At 39.4% G+C, this 22204-nt stretch overlaps 2 protein-coding genes across 3 annotated transcripts in view; one reads left to right on the forward strand and one right to left on the reverse strand.

Moving 5' to 3' along the window:
- Window positions 1-775, reverse strand: part of nf2a (neurofibromin 2a (merlin)) — a 69268-nt gene extending 68493 nt beyond the window's left edge. Inside the window, exon 1 of the mRNA XM_017705052.2 lies at window positions 1-775. This exon is cut by the window's left edge and continues 191 nt beyond it. The gene's annotated coding sequence lies outside the window, so the exon portion shown is untranslated.
- Window positions 776-1849: 1074 nt separating this feature from the next.
- Window positions 1850-20102, forward strand: fbxo21 (F-box protein 21). Of its 2 annotated transcripts, none has more exons than XM_017705053.2 (12): window positions 1850-2080; window positions 3725-3860; window positions 5306-5415; window positions 5534-5655; window positions 7977-8123; window positions 8218-8354; window positions 8519-8655; window positions 9863-10042; window positions 11151-11283; window positions 12383-12573; window positions 15501-15658; window positions 18952-20102. In XM_017705053.2, exons 1-12 carry the CDS (start codon window positions 1857-1859, stop codon window positions 19191-19193), a joined length of 1917 nt encoding a protein of 638 aa, XP_017560542.2. In that variant the 5' UTR covers window positions 1850-1856; the 3' UTR covers window positions 19194-20102. The 2 variants fall into 2 exon arrangements, with proteins under 2 accessions (XP_017560542.2, XP_017560543.2); XM_017705054.2 differs by having other exon boundaries at window positions 5321-5415.
- The last annotated feature ends 2102 nt before the right edge of the window (window positions 20103-22204 follow it).

Genomic DNA, 22204 nt, shown 5'->3' on the forward strand with positions numbered 1-22204 from the left:
GGCACTTTCTGCACCAGAGCACACAGTCCACTGGCCTGGTAGTCAGAAACTGCATTTTCCCCCCAGTGTAGGGCTATCAACCAACACAACACCACAAACCAAACTCCTAATACAGACAACAAGCAGGAATTTTACATTATATTACAATATTACAACCACAGGAACCGAAACTGAGCCAGTAAGAGACAGTAAAGGACACTAGACCAGACTAAGTTACACCTGCTCTCAGTCTTTTTCGTAGTAACTACTTTTACACTTCATGTAACTATAAAACCGCATTGTTTGTATAAGAGATGAAGGAATGTAAGTGATAATACAACTTAGTTAACTAAAATATCAAACCTAATGTACAGTTAGAGTCGGTTAGCTTAGCCTGGCTGCTACTATAGCTACAAAACGTTAACAAAAGCAATTAACCTTCTTCAAACTGCTGATATTAGCTACCTATAGACTGCAATGCCTATACAGTGCCAAAATAGTCACAGTTGTATGGTTTTCTCTGATGTTTCTCTAAAACTGGAGGAGAGAAACTCCGGCTTTACTGTAAACACTAGTTAGCTAGTTGTTAGCCTGAGAGCTAACCTAACGTTAACCCCCAAACTCCAGCTTCTACAGTCCGCGCTTCATGGAGAAGCGCCATAATCCATCGGTTTTCGACAAACAGACCCTGTAAAAAAAGGAAAACCCAGATATGAATATTCCTCTCGCGGCTGGACTGTCAGGGCGAGCGGACCAGGTCCGCGTCTGCTGGTTTTAAACAGCTCTTCAGCGGATTTTCTTCCTCATGCCGTGAAAGCCGGGCAGCAGCGCTCGTGTTCGTGCACATCAACCGGCGCGACGGATGCGCAGTGCAATCACCGGGATTAGAAATCATATCAACGCACCTAAAAGAAAGGCGCATAAGCGCATGACTGAACAAATACCTGTCGTTGTTGGACGCTTATGATTATTGCTTAACCCTTAATTATTGGATTCCTCATGCTTTCTTAATACAGTGTCCATTTTATTAGGACACTGCTAATAATATTGTAAGGGATAAAATGTGACAAAATGAATGAACGAATGAATGAATGTATGAATGAATAAATACATAAATAAATAGATAAATAAATGAACTTACAACTGCCTGTTTTCGTGTTTTTAATTATGTATGTATGCATTTACCCAATGAACAGATTTATTTTTTTCCGTAGCTTTGTACTACACATTACACGGTGTTTAACCAAAAGTGTGAGCAATTTTTATTCATTTATTATTAGCCGTTTATTTTTTGCTTGTTCGTTTTGTTTGAGAAAAGTCAGTTCAACCAGCGTTTAACCTGAATCAGACATACAGCCATGATCATTTTAATTATATTATATTTAGTATAATTATTTAGCTTTTTTTTGCTATTTAGTCGTTTTGTTTTTTTGTTTGTTTGTTTGTTTGTTTTGTTTTGGGTTTTTTTTTGCTATTTTGTTCATTTGTTTTTGTTTTTTTTTTGTTGTTGGTTTGTTTTGTTTTTTTTTTTGTTTGTTTGTTTTTTTGTGAAGCGAATCATGAACAAGGTGTGAAAGGACAGTGACTTTTAACATCTTACCCGAATCTGTCTATCTGTATTTATTTATTTATTTATTTATTTGGCTCACGTGGCATACAATGAGCCCGACTATTAATTAATAACAACGACGCTCCAGGCACTTGAGCGGTGTAAACGTTATATAAGCGTTAAGCGAGCGAACGTTGTTTTTTCACATCAGCACCAGTGAAAACTCACAGCGTCAGAGCTTTCCCCGCCCCCTGCGCCAGAACGGGGCGTGGCCCCTGGTAGACGGGGCGTGTCATCTGCGATGATGTCATTGGAGTAAACAGAAAAGATGGCGACGCCTTGCAACGGAGAGCGGTTTTCGGGAGCGAATGGGAAAAGCTCGGAAACGCGGGGCAAAAGACTCACCGACTTACCCACGGAAGTGTTAGAGTACATTCTGTGCTTCCCCGTCTTGAACCACATCGACATTTCCAACGTGTCCTGCTGCTGCAGGCGGCTACACGACGTGTGTGACGGCAGCGGGAAGGTCTGGAGCCACCAGTACAAACTCAGGTTAAGACAGCGCATCCAGCCGGTCGTTTGAGTTTTATAGTCTAATGTACATGTTTTAAACTGTCCAGCGACACTTTACACATCAAATAACATCTGACGCTTTCCTCTTGCGCCGCAAGCGCGGCTGGTGACTTGAGGCTGAAGTTGGCTTCCTATTCGCCAGCTTCTTGTGTGAATTTTCCCGTTCCACCTTAAATAGTGCAGCATTTCTGACGCCTCAGACTGCCGAAGCCTCAGAAGCTAGAAAGTAGCGGCGGCACCATTTAAGGTGGAACGGGGAAATTAGAGAAAGAAGCTGGCTTCAGCTTCGTGCTGGTCAATGACTTTGGCTCGAATTAGTTAAATTTTAATGTGTGTGTACTACTTAGGGCAGTCGTGGGCTGGAGGTTAGGGAACTGGCCCTGTGACCAGAAGTGACCGGTTCGATCCCCAGTGCCGACAGTCCATGACTGAGGTGTCCTTGAGCAAGACACCTAACCCCCAATTGCTCCCCGGGCGCCGTGGATAGGGCTGCCCACCGCTCTGGGCAAGTCTGCTCACTGCCCCCTAGTGTGTGTGTATTCACTAGTGTTTATGTGGTGTTTCACCTCAAGAATTTCCCCGTTTGTGGGATTAAAAATGATCACTTACTTACTTAGTACATAAGGTTACCGTCATTGTCGTCCACTTTAAATGATGAGAATGATCCACCACCCAAATGACATGTGCCTAGTGGGAGTCCTGACCATTGATGGATGGGGTGAAAAGGAGGCTAACAAATAGACTACAGGCTGTAACTGCAGAACAACAAAGTGCCCGCATATTGTGCCCCTATACTGTACGTGGGTCTGATAAAAAGGACAGATGCAGAGTAGGTGCCCCCAATAGCGGCCAGTGAGTGTACCAAATTTGACCTACTAATCAGTGACACTATTGTTGTACTTATAGCGACTTATTATTCATTACGTGCTGCTTATTGTTTTTAATTGTGGCTAAATTTGTGCCTTGTAGGGCAGGTTGCATGGACATGGATTAAGCCTAATCTGACCTGCAGTGCCAAGAGTGTTTCACAATTAAAAATCCCTTTTGGTCCCATTCAGGTTTAGCCTGGGTCTGAGAAATTGGGCCACAGTGACCAAGCTCTAAGAGAGATGGTTGGCCTTGAATGACCTATTGAATTCTTAAATAATCTGGTGACAGTGCCTTTTCCCAACAGCCAACATCTGCCAAGTTGCATTTGTAATGGATTATGAGGCAGCTGTAAACAAGGCAGTCTTCTTTGTACAAGTTGTCATACATTTTACCCTAACACTAATCTTAAAGGCTGAGGCTTCCCAGAAAACATCCAGAGGACAAATTTCAGTGGGGCAGTGTATCTACAAAGCTGTGTAATATGTGTCTAAGCAGAAAGTGATTCATATCTGTGGCCACCTTAAACTTGTATTCTTATTATTAGTTATTCATTTTAAGACATTATTCTTGACTTTAACTGCTGTGGGACTAATATGTAAATGATGGAGTTGTGAGAGTGAGGAATGGAAGTCTGAAACCAGCCACAGTTCTTTGAAGTTCAAGCAGTTCTTTTCTGTTTGGTCTGTATTCGTGTTATTTTTAGGAATGAGGATAAGTAACAGGACTGCCTTGTATTTGTGTGTTTATTTCCAGGTGGCCTAGGCTGCAGAAGCTCTACCGGCAGAATGAGTCCTACGACTGGCAAAAAGAATACAGGACCAGACACATGGTGTGTTTACAGATCCAAAGAACAGTCGTGTCAATCTCCAAGAGATTCTTCACAGAAGTTGTAAGTGACCTTGAAAGAGAATGGCATGCCAGTAGCAGGCCTGCCATAGTCTTAGAGGATATCATGGTTTAAAGGAACATATCGCTGTTGTCGGATCAAAACCTCGTATCTCCGTTTTTCAGTGTTTTACATCATTTGAAAACGCCTGCTAGTCTTTACATTGTGTGTAAATTTCATGATGAATGGACTAAAAGAAATGCAAAATGACTTGGAAAGACGTCTGGTTCCATTGACTTACATTAAAAGTAAAGTAGGTTTTTTTTCCCTCTCCTGTAAAGTTACCGTTATGGAGATACGAGGTTTTCTTCCAACAGCAGCGCTATATTAAGAATGAATGTATTGCGAGTGTAACCATTGCTACATTGAAGGGGAATTCCACTCATTTTTCCAGAATTTCTGCCTAATTCTATTGTAAGATGTAAACAAAGTCATCCAGAGTGGTCTAATGTGGAACGCTCTGTTCTAGAGCAACTTACAGTCAGAAGCGTTCACAGTGGTGGTGAAGGGAACCAGACATCTGAAGAGTTTAATGCCTCTAAACGTTCCTTTACATAAGCCATTACACACAGTGGTTCCAAAAGCCTGAGACATTGTTTTTGGCCTAAAATGTATGTTTGAAATCTGTTCATAGCAGACAGGTGCGTGCAGGGCATTGTGAGGCAAAAAGTCCTTAAAGATTTTTTTTTTTCCCCAGATTTAACACTAGTTTACTATTATCAACATCACATATTAAAAAACGTAAACGCGTGCAGTTTCACTGGTCATTTTGGGTAGGAAATAAAACATGACACCTGGTTCTTATCACCACCATTGTAAAGAAATCAGCTTCTTTACAATGAATTCCGTCCAATTTCACATCAAATGACTTTTACATCTGAATTAAGCAGACAGTTTAGAAAAAAATGCAGAATTCTACTTTAAACTGAAGAATGAATTCATACAACGTTCCTCTTACACTGAATGTAATCAGTCGGTCAAGAGTGACGCTAAGGTGTAACGGAAGCTTATACGCTCAGCTCTCAGTGAGCTTATGCATTAGCTTTAGCTATTAGCACACATTCTGTCATAGTTGAACTTGAAGCTTGATTTCACAACTTGAAGCTTGATTTCGGTCACACTTTTAAATAGATACGTGTGTCATACGCTGTCGGAAACCACAGAAAGTCTATTAGAGATTGCTTAACAACACAATTTGAGGCAGGTGTGTAGTTAGCATAATGCTAATTTCTATACATAAGCTTTCACTCTTTGTTAGCTACATTAGCCTCGTAGCTCCTGAAAACAGACACAAAAAAATCCCGTCTAACTGACTGAATTTGGGGTAAGAGGAAAAGTAATTTTGTGCTGAATTATCACTTTAATGCACAGTTGAGAAGCTGGTAGTTTGGTAAGGTAAGTGGGTCGTGGCTGCTTTTTAAGCACTAACCTAAAGGTCTGTAACTCAGCCTTGCGTTGGCCAGGTTTTGGGGGACAGCTTTACAGAGATCGAGTCCCTGGGTGCCCCTGAACATTTCTGTGAAGATGAGCTCCTTTCCATCCTCAACTCGGACAGAAGGTCAGAACTGCGTTTGTTTGTTTGGTTGGGGGGGGTTGGGGGGGGTTTAGACACCTTTTTTTTCTTTTCACGCTTCAAAATCTTCACAAGCCTCTGTTTATCTCTGTCTCTCGTTTAGAAAAAGCTTGACACTGAAGTACTATGCAAAGAAAATCCTATACTTCCTTCGCCAACAGAACATCTTAAGAAATCTGAAGGCCTTTCTGGAGCGTCCTCCAGGAGAGCAGTCCGCCCTGGAAGGTGAACATTTTGCATAATTCGGTGATATTTGCATTTTTTTTTCCTTTTACTCTTTCAACATTTCTGAGAAGGATTTAGCTACCAGCATCCAACCGTGAAACAAAGACAAAGTTATGTACGGTAAGACAATTATAAAGCAAAAATCAGTTGCATGTTTATGTTTATTCCCAATTTTCCCATATGTAAAGGAAATATATTTACATATATTTTTAAAAATGTGTCAAGGTTGTAAATGTATGTATGTAGGTATTACAAAACATGTCTACAATGCACATGTATTTCAATATATTGACGTGTATATATTCACACATTTAATTATTAAAAATGGCACAGTTAAATGATTTAGTGCATTTTTATCACATATGCTGCACATATATTTATATTATTCCCAAAAAATATGTACATATATTTCTCATCCATATGGGCTCACTTTAAAGAAGTAGTTCATTGAACTACACGTTTGCACGTTTTCCCCCAAATGCAGTCAATAAGGCAAGTAATTTTGGTGTTCAGTCAATAAGGCAAGTAATTTTTTGAAATTTTAGCTTTGCTCGGGGAAATATAGACAAATATAACTAATAATAATGGAAGCTTATACTCCACCAGTTAGCACTGTCCATATTGCATGCCTACATCATCACATACTTCCCTCAAACTGCGTGAAGCTGTTGGGTAGTTTCTCACACTGTATGACAGACTCTTATGTATAACAGTGGACAAAAATATGTTGTTACATAGCTAAAAAAAATAGTAGCAGCTGTTGTTTCTTATGTTTGTCCGTAATACACTTTTAAAAATAAAGGTACCATGCAGGTACAATTCGTTCATCAAGGTATAAACAGTGTAAACGTTCCCTGAAAGGTGCAACAGCAGTTTTAAGGTCCAATTGTGCACCTTAAATAAGTTTTTCCCAGTGGAAAAGTAGATATTTGTATCTTTTTATAAACTAATAAAACTTTTCAAACAGAACCATTTAATAAAAAGCCTGGAGGCGAGGCAGGGTGTGTGGAGTCAGTACAGCTCAGAAAATTTAATTTCAGTGGTTTATGGTACAGATATGTTCCCTGTCTAAAGGTATTGAGATGTACCCCTGAGGGTACCAGCCCAGTGACCAGAAGGGTACTGCCCCAGTGACGGTGGCGTACCTTTTTTTTTTTTTTTTCTAAGAGTGTAGTTCTAGGCTGAAGCCCAGCTGCAGATTGCTGCATGTTGCTATGATAGCGTCTGCGATTGTGGCGCTCTCATTTGCATACAGCTTTTAAATGGCTTGTAAAGTGGTACCCTCAGCACCTCAGCAGGCTACACTGGACAGTGCTCTCAGGATGCATATGGATAAATCAACAAGCAACAAAGTTCCAGAGACTGGATTCACGAAAGCTGTCTTAAGAAAAAAATTGCGAAGGTTCTCAAGACAAACACTAATAAGTTCATAAGAATGTTCTTCAGTGCAGTTCTTGAAAAACCCTAAGAAGTTCTCAAATATTCCCTTAAGATAATCTTAATTATTTTCTTATGATGTTCCATCTCCATTTCTTTTTTGTGTATGCTGTGTTGCATTTTATCGCGTACCTTAAACGACACAAGATACAGTTTGATTTTGTATTAACAGTTTTTTTTTCTGTTATTTAGTTTAATCTGCTCAGAGGAGCAAAATGGGGGAAAAACATCAAACCAAGCAACTAGAGGTAATGGTGGAAGAAATAGCCAGCAGGAAAAAAATCCTCATTGGAAAATATGATAACTGGGGGTTGATGGACAAGGATGGGCAGGAGGAGCAGCAGAGGCAGCGTCCGTGATCAGTTTAGATGCTTACCTGTGACCAAGCACGAGGCTGTCGTAAGATTAAGTAAACATAACAAAATAATATTTTCCAAAATAACACTTGTTCTTATTTTTAAGGAAATGGTTAAAGAAAGAAAAATAAGCTCATTCTTAAGAAGTTATTTGAAGGATAACAGTTGCTTGTACATTTTTCTTAAGAGTGAAGTTAAGAAAATCACTTTTAAGGAGGTTTTCTTTCTTAAGACACTTTCGTGAATCCGGCCACAGGTCCCCTCGAGACCTTCCCCTGTAACAAGAATCCGTGAGCTGTACGAACAAGAGCGTCAGGCTCTGTTGACTGCATATATGATAGATATGATATATATGCTCATTGAAACATTCAGCCGCTGTTGCTCTCTCTGGACGTCAGTGGTGGAAACTGAAGTTTCTTTTGTCCGCTCGCATATCTATAACAAAATGAATCGCCGTTTAAATGGAGAAACATGTAAATAATCATGATTTATTATTTTAATCGTTTCCTGTATGATTCTGTTTTGAAGGTGCTGTTTTAGTCGATCAGTATTGTAACCCTCTGGCTGATGTTACCCTTGAAAGTATATCCGCCCAACTAAACGACATCACAGAGAAGGTGAAAAAGTATCTAAGAGTGAAAAACGCCTCTCATCCAAGTCTGAGAACGGGCCAAGGTAGATCAGATACTCCGGTGCAATTTTCATAAATCTATTAATGTCAGTAATAGTAGTGACTGTACTTATTTTACCTTAACGTCATGTTCTGTAGGTGATTGCATGGTGTTGGAAGACTTTGAGCTTCAGAGGCAAGTCATCTGTGCCCTCAATGCAGTTTTGTATGACCAGCTTCAGTATAAGGGCAATGAATGCGACTATTACAATCCACTCAACTCTTACATACATCAGGTACGTACATGACGTTCACCATTCATCTCACTGCTGGTTTATAAGAGCTCTTTCTATACATTCTGCATATGTTGTACCAGTTTGAGTCCCCTTTATGTTTGTGCCTATATTCCGTAAAAGTATTCAAATAATGTTATTGAAATCTATTTCCACCTTCTGGTTAGGTGCTACTGCGGCGGACGGGCATTCCCATCAGCCTCTCTGTGTTGTATATGATGCTGGCCAGGAAGATGGGTGTCCTCCTGGAGCCAGTCAACTTCCCCAACCATTTCCTGTTACGTTGGTGCCAGCGCCAGGCCAGGTGGGTATTTAGACCCAGTATTCATTATTTATGATCTGTTTAGGACATTGTTATTGTAGGTTTACCCTTGGAAGACCTTCTGATAGCAATGTCACCAATACAGATTACTGTTAAAGTGATGGTTTGGCCCAAAATCAACCCCAAATATACACTACAGGTTCAAAAGTTTGCAATCACTTTTCATGACTGTTGCTCACTAATAACTAATACAGTGCAGGTTTAAATGTTATAAACTAGACACCAAAACATAAACCAATAGTTTATTCACAATTTATGGCATTTGAGAAGTTATAACACACTTAATGGATTGTAAACGTTATTCAGATATAAACAAATTATTTATTTATAGTTTTTTTTTTCTTTCTTAGATAAAGTAACTATGAATATCAGCTATGGATGTAATCACTGCTTTTCCAATATGAGGCATTCTGGATATTACTGTTGTTTAAAGTTTATTCTTGCTGGTATAAAGCTTTCCCAGTTTTATGTAATCACCTACAGTACCTTATTTTTCTACAAAATGTTTGAAAATTAGTATCTAGGGATGCATTGATGCTGATACCGGTGATTCACTGATACCTGCTGTGATGAAAGTGGAGCGTGCGCTGCCGCACTAATGAAAAAACACAGTGAAGGAAAGTTTAACCTCTTTCTCTCCAGGCTTCTTAGTGGCCATTCTGCCTATGGAAAGGAAATCGACTCAGACATTTTTATTGATATAATCAAATAAAGTAGTTTAATTCAAAATATATTTAAAATGTAATGGAAATATGTAAAAACTTTCTATTCTTAGGTATTAAAATTCAAGGCTGTACTGAGGGACATCCAAAACACACTGAAATCGCATTTTATGGCTACTGTGAAAAAGGGTTAAATCAGATTTGTTCAATAAAGCCAAGCTTTAATGTTCTAATGTTCAATTATTACTCTCACAGTTTTTCCTCTAGGATTTTTCCAGCAGCGGTGGTTTCGACTCAACTCTGCAAATTATATATAGTGGAAACACTGCTTTTGTATTTGAGTCAAATAGTTGTACATTTGTTTTTCAAATGGTTGTAGAACATATACCATATTCTTAATAATGAAAAATATAAAGAAATACATTTTATAATAATAGTGAATGATGCCATTTTAAAAATGTATGCATGCATACACACATATATACATACATACATAAACATTCTTTGCTCTCATATATGCTGTGCAGTAGTGACGATATCTACGACTACGTTTACATCGATGCGTTTGGGAAGGGGAAGCAGCTGACTGCTAAAGAGTGTGAGTACCTGATCCGTCAGCAGGTGACAGCAGACTATTACAGCTCCATCAGCACCAACGAGCTGCTGCTGAGGATGGTGGGCAACCTGCTCAACATCGGCAAGAGAGGGTGAGTGTCTCTCGCTCTGTGTCTATCACAGATGCGCATGGTGAGCTCACGGTTACTGGATGTATACAAAAATAATCAGCAGTCAGTAGCACTGCACGTATAGTATTGCTGCAGTGCAATCTGTTGGTGTCAAGTGAACATGTAGATTTCCATTAACTGCTCTTTAATCAGTAGTTACACAAGAATCCCTGGAGGAACTGTTGTGTGAAGTCATACTGTAGATGTTACTTCAACATTTCAGACGTTAAAGGGGAATTCCGTAAATTATCTCTTAATTCAGTCGTTTAAACAAAGTCATTCTGAGTAGTTTGATGTGAAATGGTGTGGTAGAGTGAGCAGCTCCCATTTCTTTACAGTGGTGGTGATGGGAAGCTGATGTCTACAATACAAATATTGCCATTTACTACACACTATTTTGAAATGCTTGGCGTATAAATAATATATCAAATACAAGTTTCACACCAAAATTTTAGCTTAAAACTTTCATAAAACAGTGTCTCAGGCATCGGCACCCATTTTCATAACCACGTTATGTGATAGCTTTCTGTGAGAGACCTTTTAGAGGCATTAAACTCTTTAAATGGTTCCAGTCACCACCTGTGTGAACAGTTCTGACGTGACCAGTGTTTCTAGAGTGGAGTATTTTATATATCAAACCGCTCTGAATGACTTTCTTTAAATCTTAATTTAATTGTAGTTTCAAAAATTAGTGGAATTCCCCTTTATTTGAAGATGAGACTTGGCAGATGTAGATGTAGAGTTTGAGGTCTTCTCTGCTTTAGTAAAGCTGATTACACTGATTTATTTATTACCAAATCCCAAATCTAATACTAATTACTCTACAGAGGATTTTACAATTCAATTCTAATCTTATTCATCAGCCAAGACGTTTGGTGTTGGATTTTAAAATTCAGGCTATTGTTTTTAGTTATGCTACATGCTTTTCTACAGTTTTTTCCCACCATAGAGTCATAGCTTTCACACTCTTATTGTGTGCCTTTAGTTTCACTGACTTTGTGGAAGGCTTCAGCCAAGAAGGCTGATTTTCAGCTAATCAGGCTGTGAAAGCGTCTGGTACTGACTCGGTCTGAATGTTTGTTTTATACAGTGAAGGCAATGAGAAGTCATATCAGTTGCTGAGGGACTCTCTGGATCTCTACCTCACCATTGACCCTGATAATGTCCAGTATCTGCTGCTCCAGGCTCGACTTTACTTCCACTTGGGCATCTGGCCTGAGAAGGTTAGCACTGTCCTCACTGCCATAGCCAAGTGGCTTTCCTTTGAGAGCTTTGTACAACTCAATACAGAGGATTAAAAATAGTTTTATTTGAAATACTGTGGTTCTTAGATGATTACAGTAAAAGAGGATGGCATTGGAAGTTAATTTAGCTTTCAAAATCAAGGAAACACAGGCCAAGGAAAACTTGAGACACTAAATTAAATTGCAATTTTTTTGTCCAATTTGAATGTTGTATTTATGTAAATTAATGCTCGACACCACGGGTCTTTAATTAAAATTCAGTAAGGTCCAGTTAGAGAAAATTTCCTCAAGCAAAGGTCTGGAACATCATGTCTAACTCAGTGCCATGTGCTGTACTGAAGTAGCCTAGTAGGTATATCAACATCTTATACAGTCAACAACTGAATGTTAAATCAAGTACAATTCAGTCAAATTTCAACAATATTCTCAGTTTTCTCTTTTTAGATCACACCATGTTAAGTAAGTCCCTCTGACTCACTTTCTTCTCTGACTGCTGTTTCTTGCCTCGTCCCTCTCCTGTGTGGCGTCACTCACTCGAGTCTCAGAGCTCATCCTAATGCACAGATCTGATTGACTGAATAGCGTCACGTGTGATATTTACAACGCATGCGATTGGTCCGAGTTTCCAGGGCCGCTAAAGCTGCCGTGAAGGCTGGAAAGTCACGCTGCTTAAAACAGCACCACCCCGTCAAAATGAAATGATTATCGATAGTTTATCGGTTATAGGTTTAGGTCCGCATAGGACAGAGTCTGGGTCCAAACTCAGAACGCAGTCCACCTATTAGTGACCTCTGCTCTATACTTTCAATACATTGGAAAAGGGCTCACAGTTCAAGTCTTGATCATAACCACGTAACTTATTAGTTATAACATATTAGTTACACAGTAGTTATTAAAGATGATTTATAAAGCATTTATGAATGGCTTAAAATGCATTTATTAATAATGATTAGGCTTTAATGATGTTTTAATTACTTTAAGTAATGCTTTACTTAATTACTTCATAATTTTATTAAGCAGTAATACATAAATTATACATAAAACTATCTATCTATCTATCTATCTCTGAATCTCTTAGGTGCTGGATATTCTGCAGCATATTCAGGCATTGGACCCCTCTCAGCATGGAGCTGTTGGCTATCTGGTGCAGCACACTCTGGAGCACATCCAGCATAAAAGACACCCCATAGAACCGGAGGTGAAGCGACGCAGCGCCCCTGAACACAGCCAAGTGCAGTACTCTGTAGGCCTCGTCATGAAACACAAGAGGTGTGTGTTTGTTTGTGTAAGAGTGATAATCAGTGGAGATTCCCGTATAACTGTCATTAGATACTTCATGTTCCAGACTATGAGAAAAACAGTTCCAGTTAGTTCTCATTTGAATATGCCTCCTGAGAGCGTTCTGAGCCAAAGCCCTGTTCAAAAATGCAAAGATGCATGTTCTGCCAGAATTCACCCCATAGAGCCGTGAGGAGGTGAAAATGCGCAGCACCTCAGAACAGCAGAGTTCAGTTTTGGATCTATTTATTTTTACCCAAAGGACTGAGCTGGCCACATTCTTTTTTTAGAGGGGATTGACAGGATCACCTTGTCCACCTTATTCAATTTATTCTAAAGATAGTCAAGTTTGTCATTATACACATACAAGAATGTAAAGAAATTACAAAATAGGAAATACACAATAAATGCTTAAAATATTGGCAGTTCACAGTATCACAGTAAGAAAAGCCAGTGTGCAGTGTTCTGTAGTTACGATACAAATTGTACAGTAGTGCAGTAATAATGAGATTCCACATGCACTTTATTAGCATTACTATCAACTAAGGGTCGTTTTATCACCGAATGAGCGTTTGATCACTCCAATAAACCCAATAAAGAGATGGGTTTTAGCTCAGTAATCAGATTCCTCACTGCATTTAAACTCTTACTCTGATTTCTTTGGGATTTCTCAGTCTGTGCATGGGAGAGAACAGACTGCTGTATCACAAATATTCAAGCAGTGTTGCTGTGAGATGCAGCAAAACACTTGAAATGACAGTGAAACCCTCTACATTGTCAGCATTCTCTTCATGTTCTAGATAATTTATGTTCATATTTTCAGCTAAAGTGGTGTGATGTTTAAAAAAAAAAAGCAGCAGCGTGAAGTTTGTTTTACATTACATTTTTGTCATGCTGTCTTCTGTGAGTTCATTGGCTGGTTGCAAAGCAGAAATCTGATTACTGTCTGACTCGTGTAGACCTGGAATTTCCTCATTATCTCAAGTGCATATAAACGTGTTGATCGGATTCCTGACAAAATCAGATTTTCTGCAGTTCTTGGATTAGTAAGTGCATGTAAACACACTCAATGTGATGCCAAAACAAAACTAGCTTTTTTTTGTCATTTGATCTGTTCTTCATTAAGTGATACTTTTTTTTAATCCCACAAATGGGGAAATTCCACCTCCGCATTTAACCCATCCATGAAGTGAAACACCACATACACACACTAGGGGGCAGTGAGCACACTTGCCCGGAGCGGTGGGCAGCCCTATCCACGGTGCCCGGGCAGCAATTGGGGGTTAGGTGTCTTGCTCAAGGACACCTCAGTCATGGACTGTCGGCACTGGGGATCGAACCGGCAACCTTCCGGTCACAGGGCCAGTTCCCTAACCTCCAGCCCACAACTGCCCCCAGTTTAGTAACTTGATTAACATTTATTTTAATGTGTAAAAAACACGATTTAACAACCAAAACATTTTTTTTTGTGTGACAAACAGAACTTTAGAAAAAGAAGACACAGGAATTCAGGACTGTGAACATCATATATAAAATGATAAATAAAATTAATTTTAAGTTTAAATTCACACTGCATTTTTATTATTGCGACATGACCTGCTTCCCACTCAACTCACTCTAACGGGTCATGTTTTTTGCATCAAGTTAATCCAGAACAAGTAGGGCGTTTGACTTGTGTATATTATTGTCTCTCGCCACATTACAGCACGATACGACTCGTCCTATTTGAAGTACATTATCCAAACAGTCTAATGCACATCATTATGTATGACCTCACTGTATTTGTCACATACACTATGTTTCCAAAAGTATTCGCTCGTCTACCTTCACACGCATATGTACTTGAGGGAGATCCCATTCTTAATCCATAGGGTTTAATATTATGTCGGCCCACCCTTTGCAGCTATAACAGCTGACATTCAGCTGACAGCAGTTTAGCCCCACCTGGATTCAAGTGCTAAGGGGTATTTCAGCCCTGAGTCCTTTCTGAATGAAGCACAATACAGGGCAGCCAATCATAACAGAACCAAAACAAAAACAGTCTATTTAAGTGTTTTAAGCAATAAACATTTTGGGACATGAAGCCACGCAAATGTTGTAAGAATATGAGCCCTTTAAAACACCTTCATTTGTTCCTGAGAAGCGCTTACAGATTCAAATTGCCCTCTGAATGACCTCACATGCTCAGTCTGCCTCTAACAATAAAGGCAGCACTGAGCTTCGTTTAGTCAGTGATAGAAAAATAGTAGCTCTCAGTAAGCTCCAGTTTCACATGCTGATCAACTTTATGATGTGGGCATGCAAACACTACTCCTCTGGAAGCAGATTTAAAGGAGTTAAATGGAATATAATATATGCTAGATGTGAAGCATATGGGTTTATGATATGTAATACAAACATAAAAGTAGTATTAACTGATTTGGTCAAATTTCAGGTAGAAATCTGAGCATTAAGGCAGTAGTTTAGCAAAAAATCGCAGATTTTCCTCTTCGATGTATTCGGTCAGATGAGACATGGTGCATTTGTAGAATACTAACCAACTGTAAGTTTGAGGGTATGCCACATATTGAATAAAAATATGTTTAATAGTATTTTTCTAAATGTAGCACTACTATTTGTTTATTTTTTTCCCCAGTTCCAACTGATCAGATGTCCTAAATTGTGTTTTTGCCATGTTGCACACCCCTGCTTGTTTGTGTAGTATCTGACACTGTATGATGTACTGGTATCCATAAAAAATGATAGAACTCAGGCATAAGACGGCAGCTGATACTGTTTCTAGCCATGCAATGTTCATTTCTTTAAAACAGTGTCATACGGTGTCTGAAACCACATAAACAAGTCTAAGCGTCCATCATTACCCAATGATGTTCCCTTCTGAGCAAAGTCTGATGAGTATTTTCACTTCCCCTCTGCAGGTCAGGTTATAACTGTGTTATTTATGGATGGGATCCCAAATGCACGATGAGTCAGGAGTGGATCACCACCATGAGAGTCCATCAGCTCTCCAACGGTGCCAATCAGCCATTCTACAATGTCCTAGTGCAGGACGGCACCTGCCGATATGCTGCGCAGGGTGAGCACAAGCTTCAGATGGGACTCTAAGTATCAAGCATTCTCCTCTTTTCACGTTTCATATGCACTGAGGAGGCGTGTGCTAACCTTGATTGTTGGGGGGAATTGCACCAAATATTTCAAGATTTTGCATAACTAAGTGGTTAAGATTAATTCAGAGTGAGCTGATGTGAAATGCTCTGTTTTAGAGAAAAAAAAGAGTAAGTCAGAATTGTTCACAGTGGTGGTGAAAGGAACCAGACATCTGAAGAGTCTAATGCCTCTCAAAGCTCCCTAACAGAATGTTAATGCATGAAATAGCTGGCTAATGTTAAAGACATTGTTTTAGGATAGTATTAATATAACGTTTTGGCCTAAGATATCATTTTTAATCCATTCCTGGTGGGGGTGTAGATGCAGGGCATTCTAAGCCAAATTAGTCCCCATAGAAAACTTTTTCCTTGTGATTGTCCACCAACATTTTACCATCAGCATTGCATCTAAAAACTCCGAAGACACATGTAGGTTGACCTGTTATTTTAGAATTTAATATTTAATTTTTATGTTTAAATGGCTAAAGTTGTGTTCACAACCCACTACCGTATAGAAATCTGAGGCAGTAAGTTTCTGTACAGTGAACCATTTCACATTAAACCGCTCTGGACTACTTTGTTTACATCGCCACAATTTAATTATGTTGAAATTTTGAAAATTTTATGGAATTCCCTTTTAACACAGCAAGACATCCATATGATATACACTCACCTGCCACTTTATTAGGTACATAGAGTTATTACATAAAGTAAGTAAAAGGTTGGATCCCCTTTTGCCTTCAGAACTGCCTTAATTCTTCATGGCAGACTTTCAACAAGGTGTTGGAAACGTTCCTCAGAGATTTTGGTTGGTTATTTGAGTTCCTGCTGCCTTTCTATCATCTGGAACCAGTCTGCCCATTCTCCTCTGACCTCTCACATCAACAAGGCATTTTCATCCACACAACTGACCGCTCACTGGATATTTCCTCTTTTTCGGACCGTTCTCTGTAAACCCTAGAGATGGTTGAGCGTGAAAATCCCAGTAGATCAGCAGTTTCTGAAATACTCAGACCAGCCTGTCTGGCACCAACAGCCACGCCACATTCAAAGCCCCTTAAATCCCCTTTCTTCCCCGTTCTGATGCTCGGTCTGCACTTCAGCAAGTTGTCTTGTCCACCTCTACATGCCTAAATGCAGTGAGTTGCGGCCGTGTGATTGGCTGATTAGCTATTTGTGTTAACAAGCAACTGAACAAAGTGGCCGGTGAGTGTATATTGTGAATCGTCAATGTCCTCAAGGATTGCAATTATAGATTTACCATATTATTAAATATGCATAATATCAAACATAATATCTAACTCATAGGCCTACCCTGAACATTAAATTACCTTATAAAAACGTGACTAGACCTGCATAGTAGTTTGGTAGCTTTTTTCATCATAACCTGGAGATGAAAACAGGACAGTAATTAAATGAAATGTATTTTTTCCTTTGTATTTTGTGTGCCAAACTTTTAGCAAATGAAAGAACAAAGCCTTCTAAGCTTAAGCACCATGTAGAAACAAAACACTGCTTTTGGGTCACAGTTTTATGATAAAGGACTGACATGGCTCCTGAGGGAAGACCACTTGAGAACCACTGTTCTGGACTCTCTTAAAAATGAGGGTAATTAACAGCACACTCTTTGTGGTGGCACTATTAACACATTTTGTGTTAGACTATAAGAACACAGCACGTCTCAGACACAGTCTGTGTAATACCCACATCTTTGTGATTTGAGCTCACTGCCTGGGTGCTTCATCTTATGCCTAATATGACTTAGAGGTTGCACTGGTCATCTCCTTACAGAACAGTTGGCCATTGGCTTGCACTCAAGATTACACTGTGTGGGCAGCAAGAACACAAGGACCATTTCTAAGTGTCTGTTAGTCAAAGTCACAGTATAATCAAGCTGTATTTGCTTTTTAATGCACTGATATCAGTCACTGCACCTTGGCAGTAGCAGTGGTTGCCAAGCAACATAACGTCAGTGATTATTTCTTGATTATATCATCCTGGGAAGTTAACACAGAACTGACGTGTGAAGTCGTGAGTATATTGTGTATTTTACAGCTTCGAACGCAACTCAGCCCATCAGATTTTGTAAAAGAAATGGCTCAACGAAAACCTTTAACTCAAATGTAGTTATTTGGTGTTTGATGCTTGCATCTCCAGTTTTCCACCATAACTACAAGGCTAAGAACAGGGAGGAAGGAGGTTAAAGTATGCAGAGCAACAGATGGACTACAGTCTGTAATTGTAGAACTACAAAGTGCTCCTATAGAGTAAGTGGAGCTGACAGAGTGTAGGAGCAAGGAGGGGATTTCAATTAAGTGAGTCAGTTTATCTTCATCATTATAATGTTGATTTTAGCATTTGAGACCAAAACATTGAGCTGGGCCTTCTTGCATGTCACATGGTCAGAACAACCCAAGCAAAATCCAGTCTTAGGTAACACTTTACCTGAAAGGTGTCTGCATAACACATCAATAACATCTTGCATAATCACACCATGACATGTTAATAAATGTTTAAATCAACGTTTATGATGTACACATGATCTACATATTATTATGGACCATATGTTATTTTTCACAATAAAAGTCTTTTTTTTTTGGATAAAGTATATTATTTTCAGTAAACAACTAAATAAATGACTTTGTTTTATCTCATTATGTTCTTTGACATTTAAGCACTTTCTATTCCTTTTACTTATTTTTCTTATGCTTTTGTTGCGTTGGATGTCACTTTAGTACATCAACAGTAAATTCCTCATAATTATGCTTAGGAACAATCGTTTGTCTGAATTTTAGTATGGTGGCATGCCTAAGCGTCAAAGCACTTAATGACCAAAGAGGTAAAGCAAGGTCATTTTTAGTTTGGCTGTCCATTAATGAGGCGTTTTACTGAAAATAATATAGTTTTCTTGAAATATATATCTTTTTTTAACTTTTATTTTGAAAAATATCTCAGTAAAATGACGTAATCCATATTAATATCATCTGAAACATTTGTGCTTGATGAATGTTGAGTTAAACCTTCATTAACATGTTATAAAGTGTTTATGTAAGATGCTATGAATGTGACATGTAGACATTGCATGTAATGTGTTGTCAAATCTTCCATAATGCAGCTTGAAGGTGGTTCATGAGTGGTTCTTGTTTGGCATCACAAAAAACCAAAAACGTACTTGCTGCTTTTAACACATTTGTGTGACCTCTCTTTCCGCTTTGTTCTGTAGAGAATCTGGAGCCTCACTCTGCTCCGTTGGAAATTGCCCACCCTGAGGTGGGCCGATACTTCACTGAGTTTGCTGATACACACTACATTGCCAATGAGGAGCTCCAGACTCGTTACCCAGAAGACACGGTGGAGACCCAGCGCGCCGTGCTGGAGCTTTACCACACGCAAACCCCTAACTCAGGGCACCCTGCAGGGCCAGGCACTGACCACCACAGCCAAAACGCCTCCATGGCTCCTTAGAACACAAATTGCCCCTCACCCTTTCAACATCAATGCTAAATGCACCCCTCACAATCTCCTTTTAGGCAGATCCACTCCCCTGCTCATGTCAATCTGGGAAAAGTTGTCCTATGTTGTTGATCTGAAGCCAGACTTCATATAAGACAGGTTTTACACACCTGAAGCGTTAGATTTTGATGGGGAAGCTTCACTCTTAAAGGAACATTGCAGTGATTTTCAGCCTTCTGCATCTATATGCATATTTCAGCTTAGAAAAGAACAGAAACCCCACTTGAAGCACTTGAAATATGAGTATATAATGTGAACTGTAGAACATCCATTACACTCTGTTACAGTACATGTTTTAGGATGAGCCAGACAAAGAATGTTCTACCATAGCTGTTCTTTTCAAACCGTTAAACATTGGAGCAACAAAATCAGTCTGGGTCCAGTGGCTTCAGTGCAAGCAGGAGACAGTAAAAACTTTGGCAATTTGTTACAAAGGCCACACAAATTCTTCTCTCTAGTAAACTAGTCCCTTCTCTGAAAGAACAAATTACACACAGTATTGTGCCAGAGTCAGAGACCACCCTTCATTTTTGTGATTTAATTGCCAATAAGTACTATCTGTTCATTTCCCAGCGATAAGAGGAAAACGGATACCTCAACCACTAAACATCTATATTTGTCAGTAGTTAGTGTGTCCACCTTTTGCCTTCATTACAGCCTCAGTTCTCTTTTTTTAGGAGACTGACTTTGAAAGAAATTTACAGGAACACACCTCCAGAATTCAGTGCTTGAAGGTTGCATTTTCAGCTTCTGTGGTGGTCGGTCCAATGTTCTCAGAACACCAGCAGCTTCTTGTTTCTCTGTGTCTGCCTCCTTTTCTCAGTGAGGGCTTCTTGACAGCTATACATCCTTTCAGACCCATAGCACTGAGTTATCTTCTCACAGTGGAAGGACGGCTGTGGATGTTTTCAGATCTGAAGCAGGAGCGGAGCTTGATTTTCTCCTCTCTCTCTCAATGATAAAGGTTTTAAGTGCTGTTTATCTGATGGGGACAGCATTGGTGGTCTACCAGGTCTTGCAAAATTTGTTAGAAGTGCCAAAAACTCATTTTTTTCTCTATTTTCCTTTGATTTTCTCCTTCCTTATGCTTGTAGATTATCTTATGTCTGACTTCCTCAGTAATATCTGGTGAAATAGGAATAACGTGCACTTAATGGGCTTTAAATAAATGAAGGGTGGTCTCTGGCTTATGAACAGCACTGTAGATTTACTCCTTAATGTACTGATACATAGAAAAATTAGCAAGTGTTCTGCAAAAATGTGTTTAGCATATAGGTTTACTGTTAATATGCAGCAACTGCCCAATAGCCTTTGTAGGAACAAAGAAATGTGATGAAATTCTTGTATGTTGTAATTAACTGCACATAACCGATGCATCGAACAGACATTCAGCTGAAAAATGCTGGATTATTCCTTTAACGCATCACAGTCTAAGACCTGACTGGACCTTAAACCATGATGTTTAAAGCTTGAGTTGACATCCAGAAAGGACCAGCTGGGTGTGTGAAGGCTGTCGGAGTTGGAGTGAATTTCTTACGCTTGTAGCTTTAAGACTATCCTCACTGTTACAAAGAGAGCTTCAGTTACGAGCACTTAACACTCATAACCCTTCAATGCGTTTGTGAAACAGATGAATGATTTACAGCTCAACACTTTTGCCTGGTGACCTGAGTCTAATCCCACACTGCCACTGCTAATACATATATTTCTGTTTTAAATACAGGCCCTGGTCCTAGATCAGTACTATGGGACAATCTTTAACCAGAGCTCTGCAAATCCCAAATCTCCCATCCCTCAATCTTAATTTCTTAATCTGCACTGCTGCACATCTAATGATACACGAGAGCATCCGTTCCCTCAATCACCACCACAATGTTCATGCACTTATGGGAGGATATTAATATTAAGTCATAAATTGTCACATTAAGTAATTTTTTCTAATATATTTACAAGTAAAACACTAGTAAACAAGGGCTTGTGGAAGTAGTCACGTGATATGATCACAAGGATGAACGCTTGAAAATGGTTGTAGACACCAGAGACAAGAGAATCGGTCTCAATAAACAAAAAGAGAAGCTCAACGTTTGTGGTCTCCAGTCATTGAACTTCTCATAAAGCTACTTCTGTATACGACAAAGTGTTTTCCTGCTGCAGTATTCAGTGTGTGAAAGTTTGAACACCCCCAGTCGGATGACGTTTGGCTGATTTTCTTAGTTGTCATGCTCTATAGTGAACTAACCTAGACGTGCCAATCCAAGTCTTACCCCCTACCCCTTTTTGAGTGTCCCCTTGCCCCTTGGGACCAAGTTACGAAGTGTAGTGGTTGAAATCTTCCCCTATGAAATGGGACAAGCCTCAAATAAAAAGGGCATCACTTCATTAACAGGCTATTAGCACTGCTCTGTAGGTGACCCTGCCAGTCTGCTGTGACAGCAGAGGTGGGTAGAGTTCAGCTCCTCACTGCTGGGCTTTACTTACATTTAGGGCATCCTATGTCTTCAAAGAGGGGGGACGATTATTTATTGTCACCCACCCCTGATTCTTCAGTGATATGAAGCTGAAGTTAAGCTATTCACCAGCTTCTTGTTCGAATTTTCCCGTTCCACCTTAAATGGAGCAGCAGGTACATTCTGGCGCTTCAGGTGTCGGTACTGCTGCACTATTTAAGGTGGAATGGGAAATTTATCTAACTAGCTACCAAGACATTAGCAAGCTATTAACGCTTTTCTAATACTTGTTATGAAGTAAATGATCATAATACCTTAAAAAGACATTAAAACTAAGACAATATGATTATCATATTTTTTAATGGCGAGAATACATTTGTGGGATTCTTTGGTCTCTTGTGCAGCCGTTTGGAGGGCCATGTAGCCCTAATACTTTACCGTGCCCCTCTATCTCAACAGTAAACTTATGGGGACACTACCCCTGAGATTGAATGCATAAAACAGAGGGCTAAGGGC

Source organism: Pygocentrus nattereri, chromosome 20 (assembly GCF_015220715.1).
Source record: "Pygocentrus nattereri isolate fPygNat1 chromosome 20, fPygNat1.pri, whole genome shotgun sequence".
Taxonomy (NCBI): Eukaryota; Metazoa; Chordata; class Actinopteri; order Characiformes; family Serrasalmidae; genus Pygocentrus; species Pygocentrus nattereri.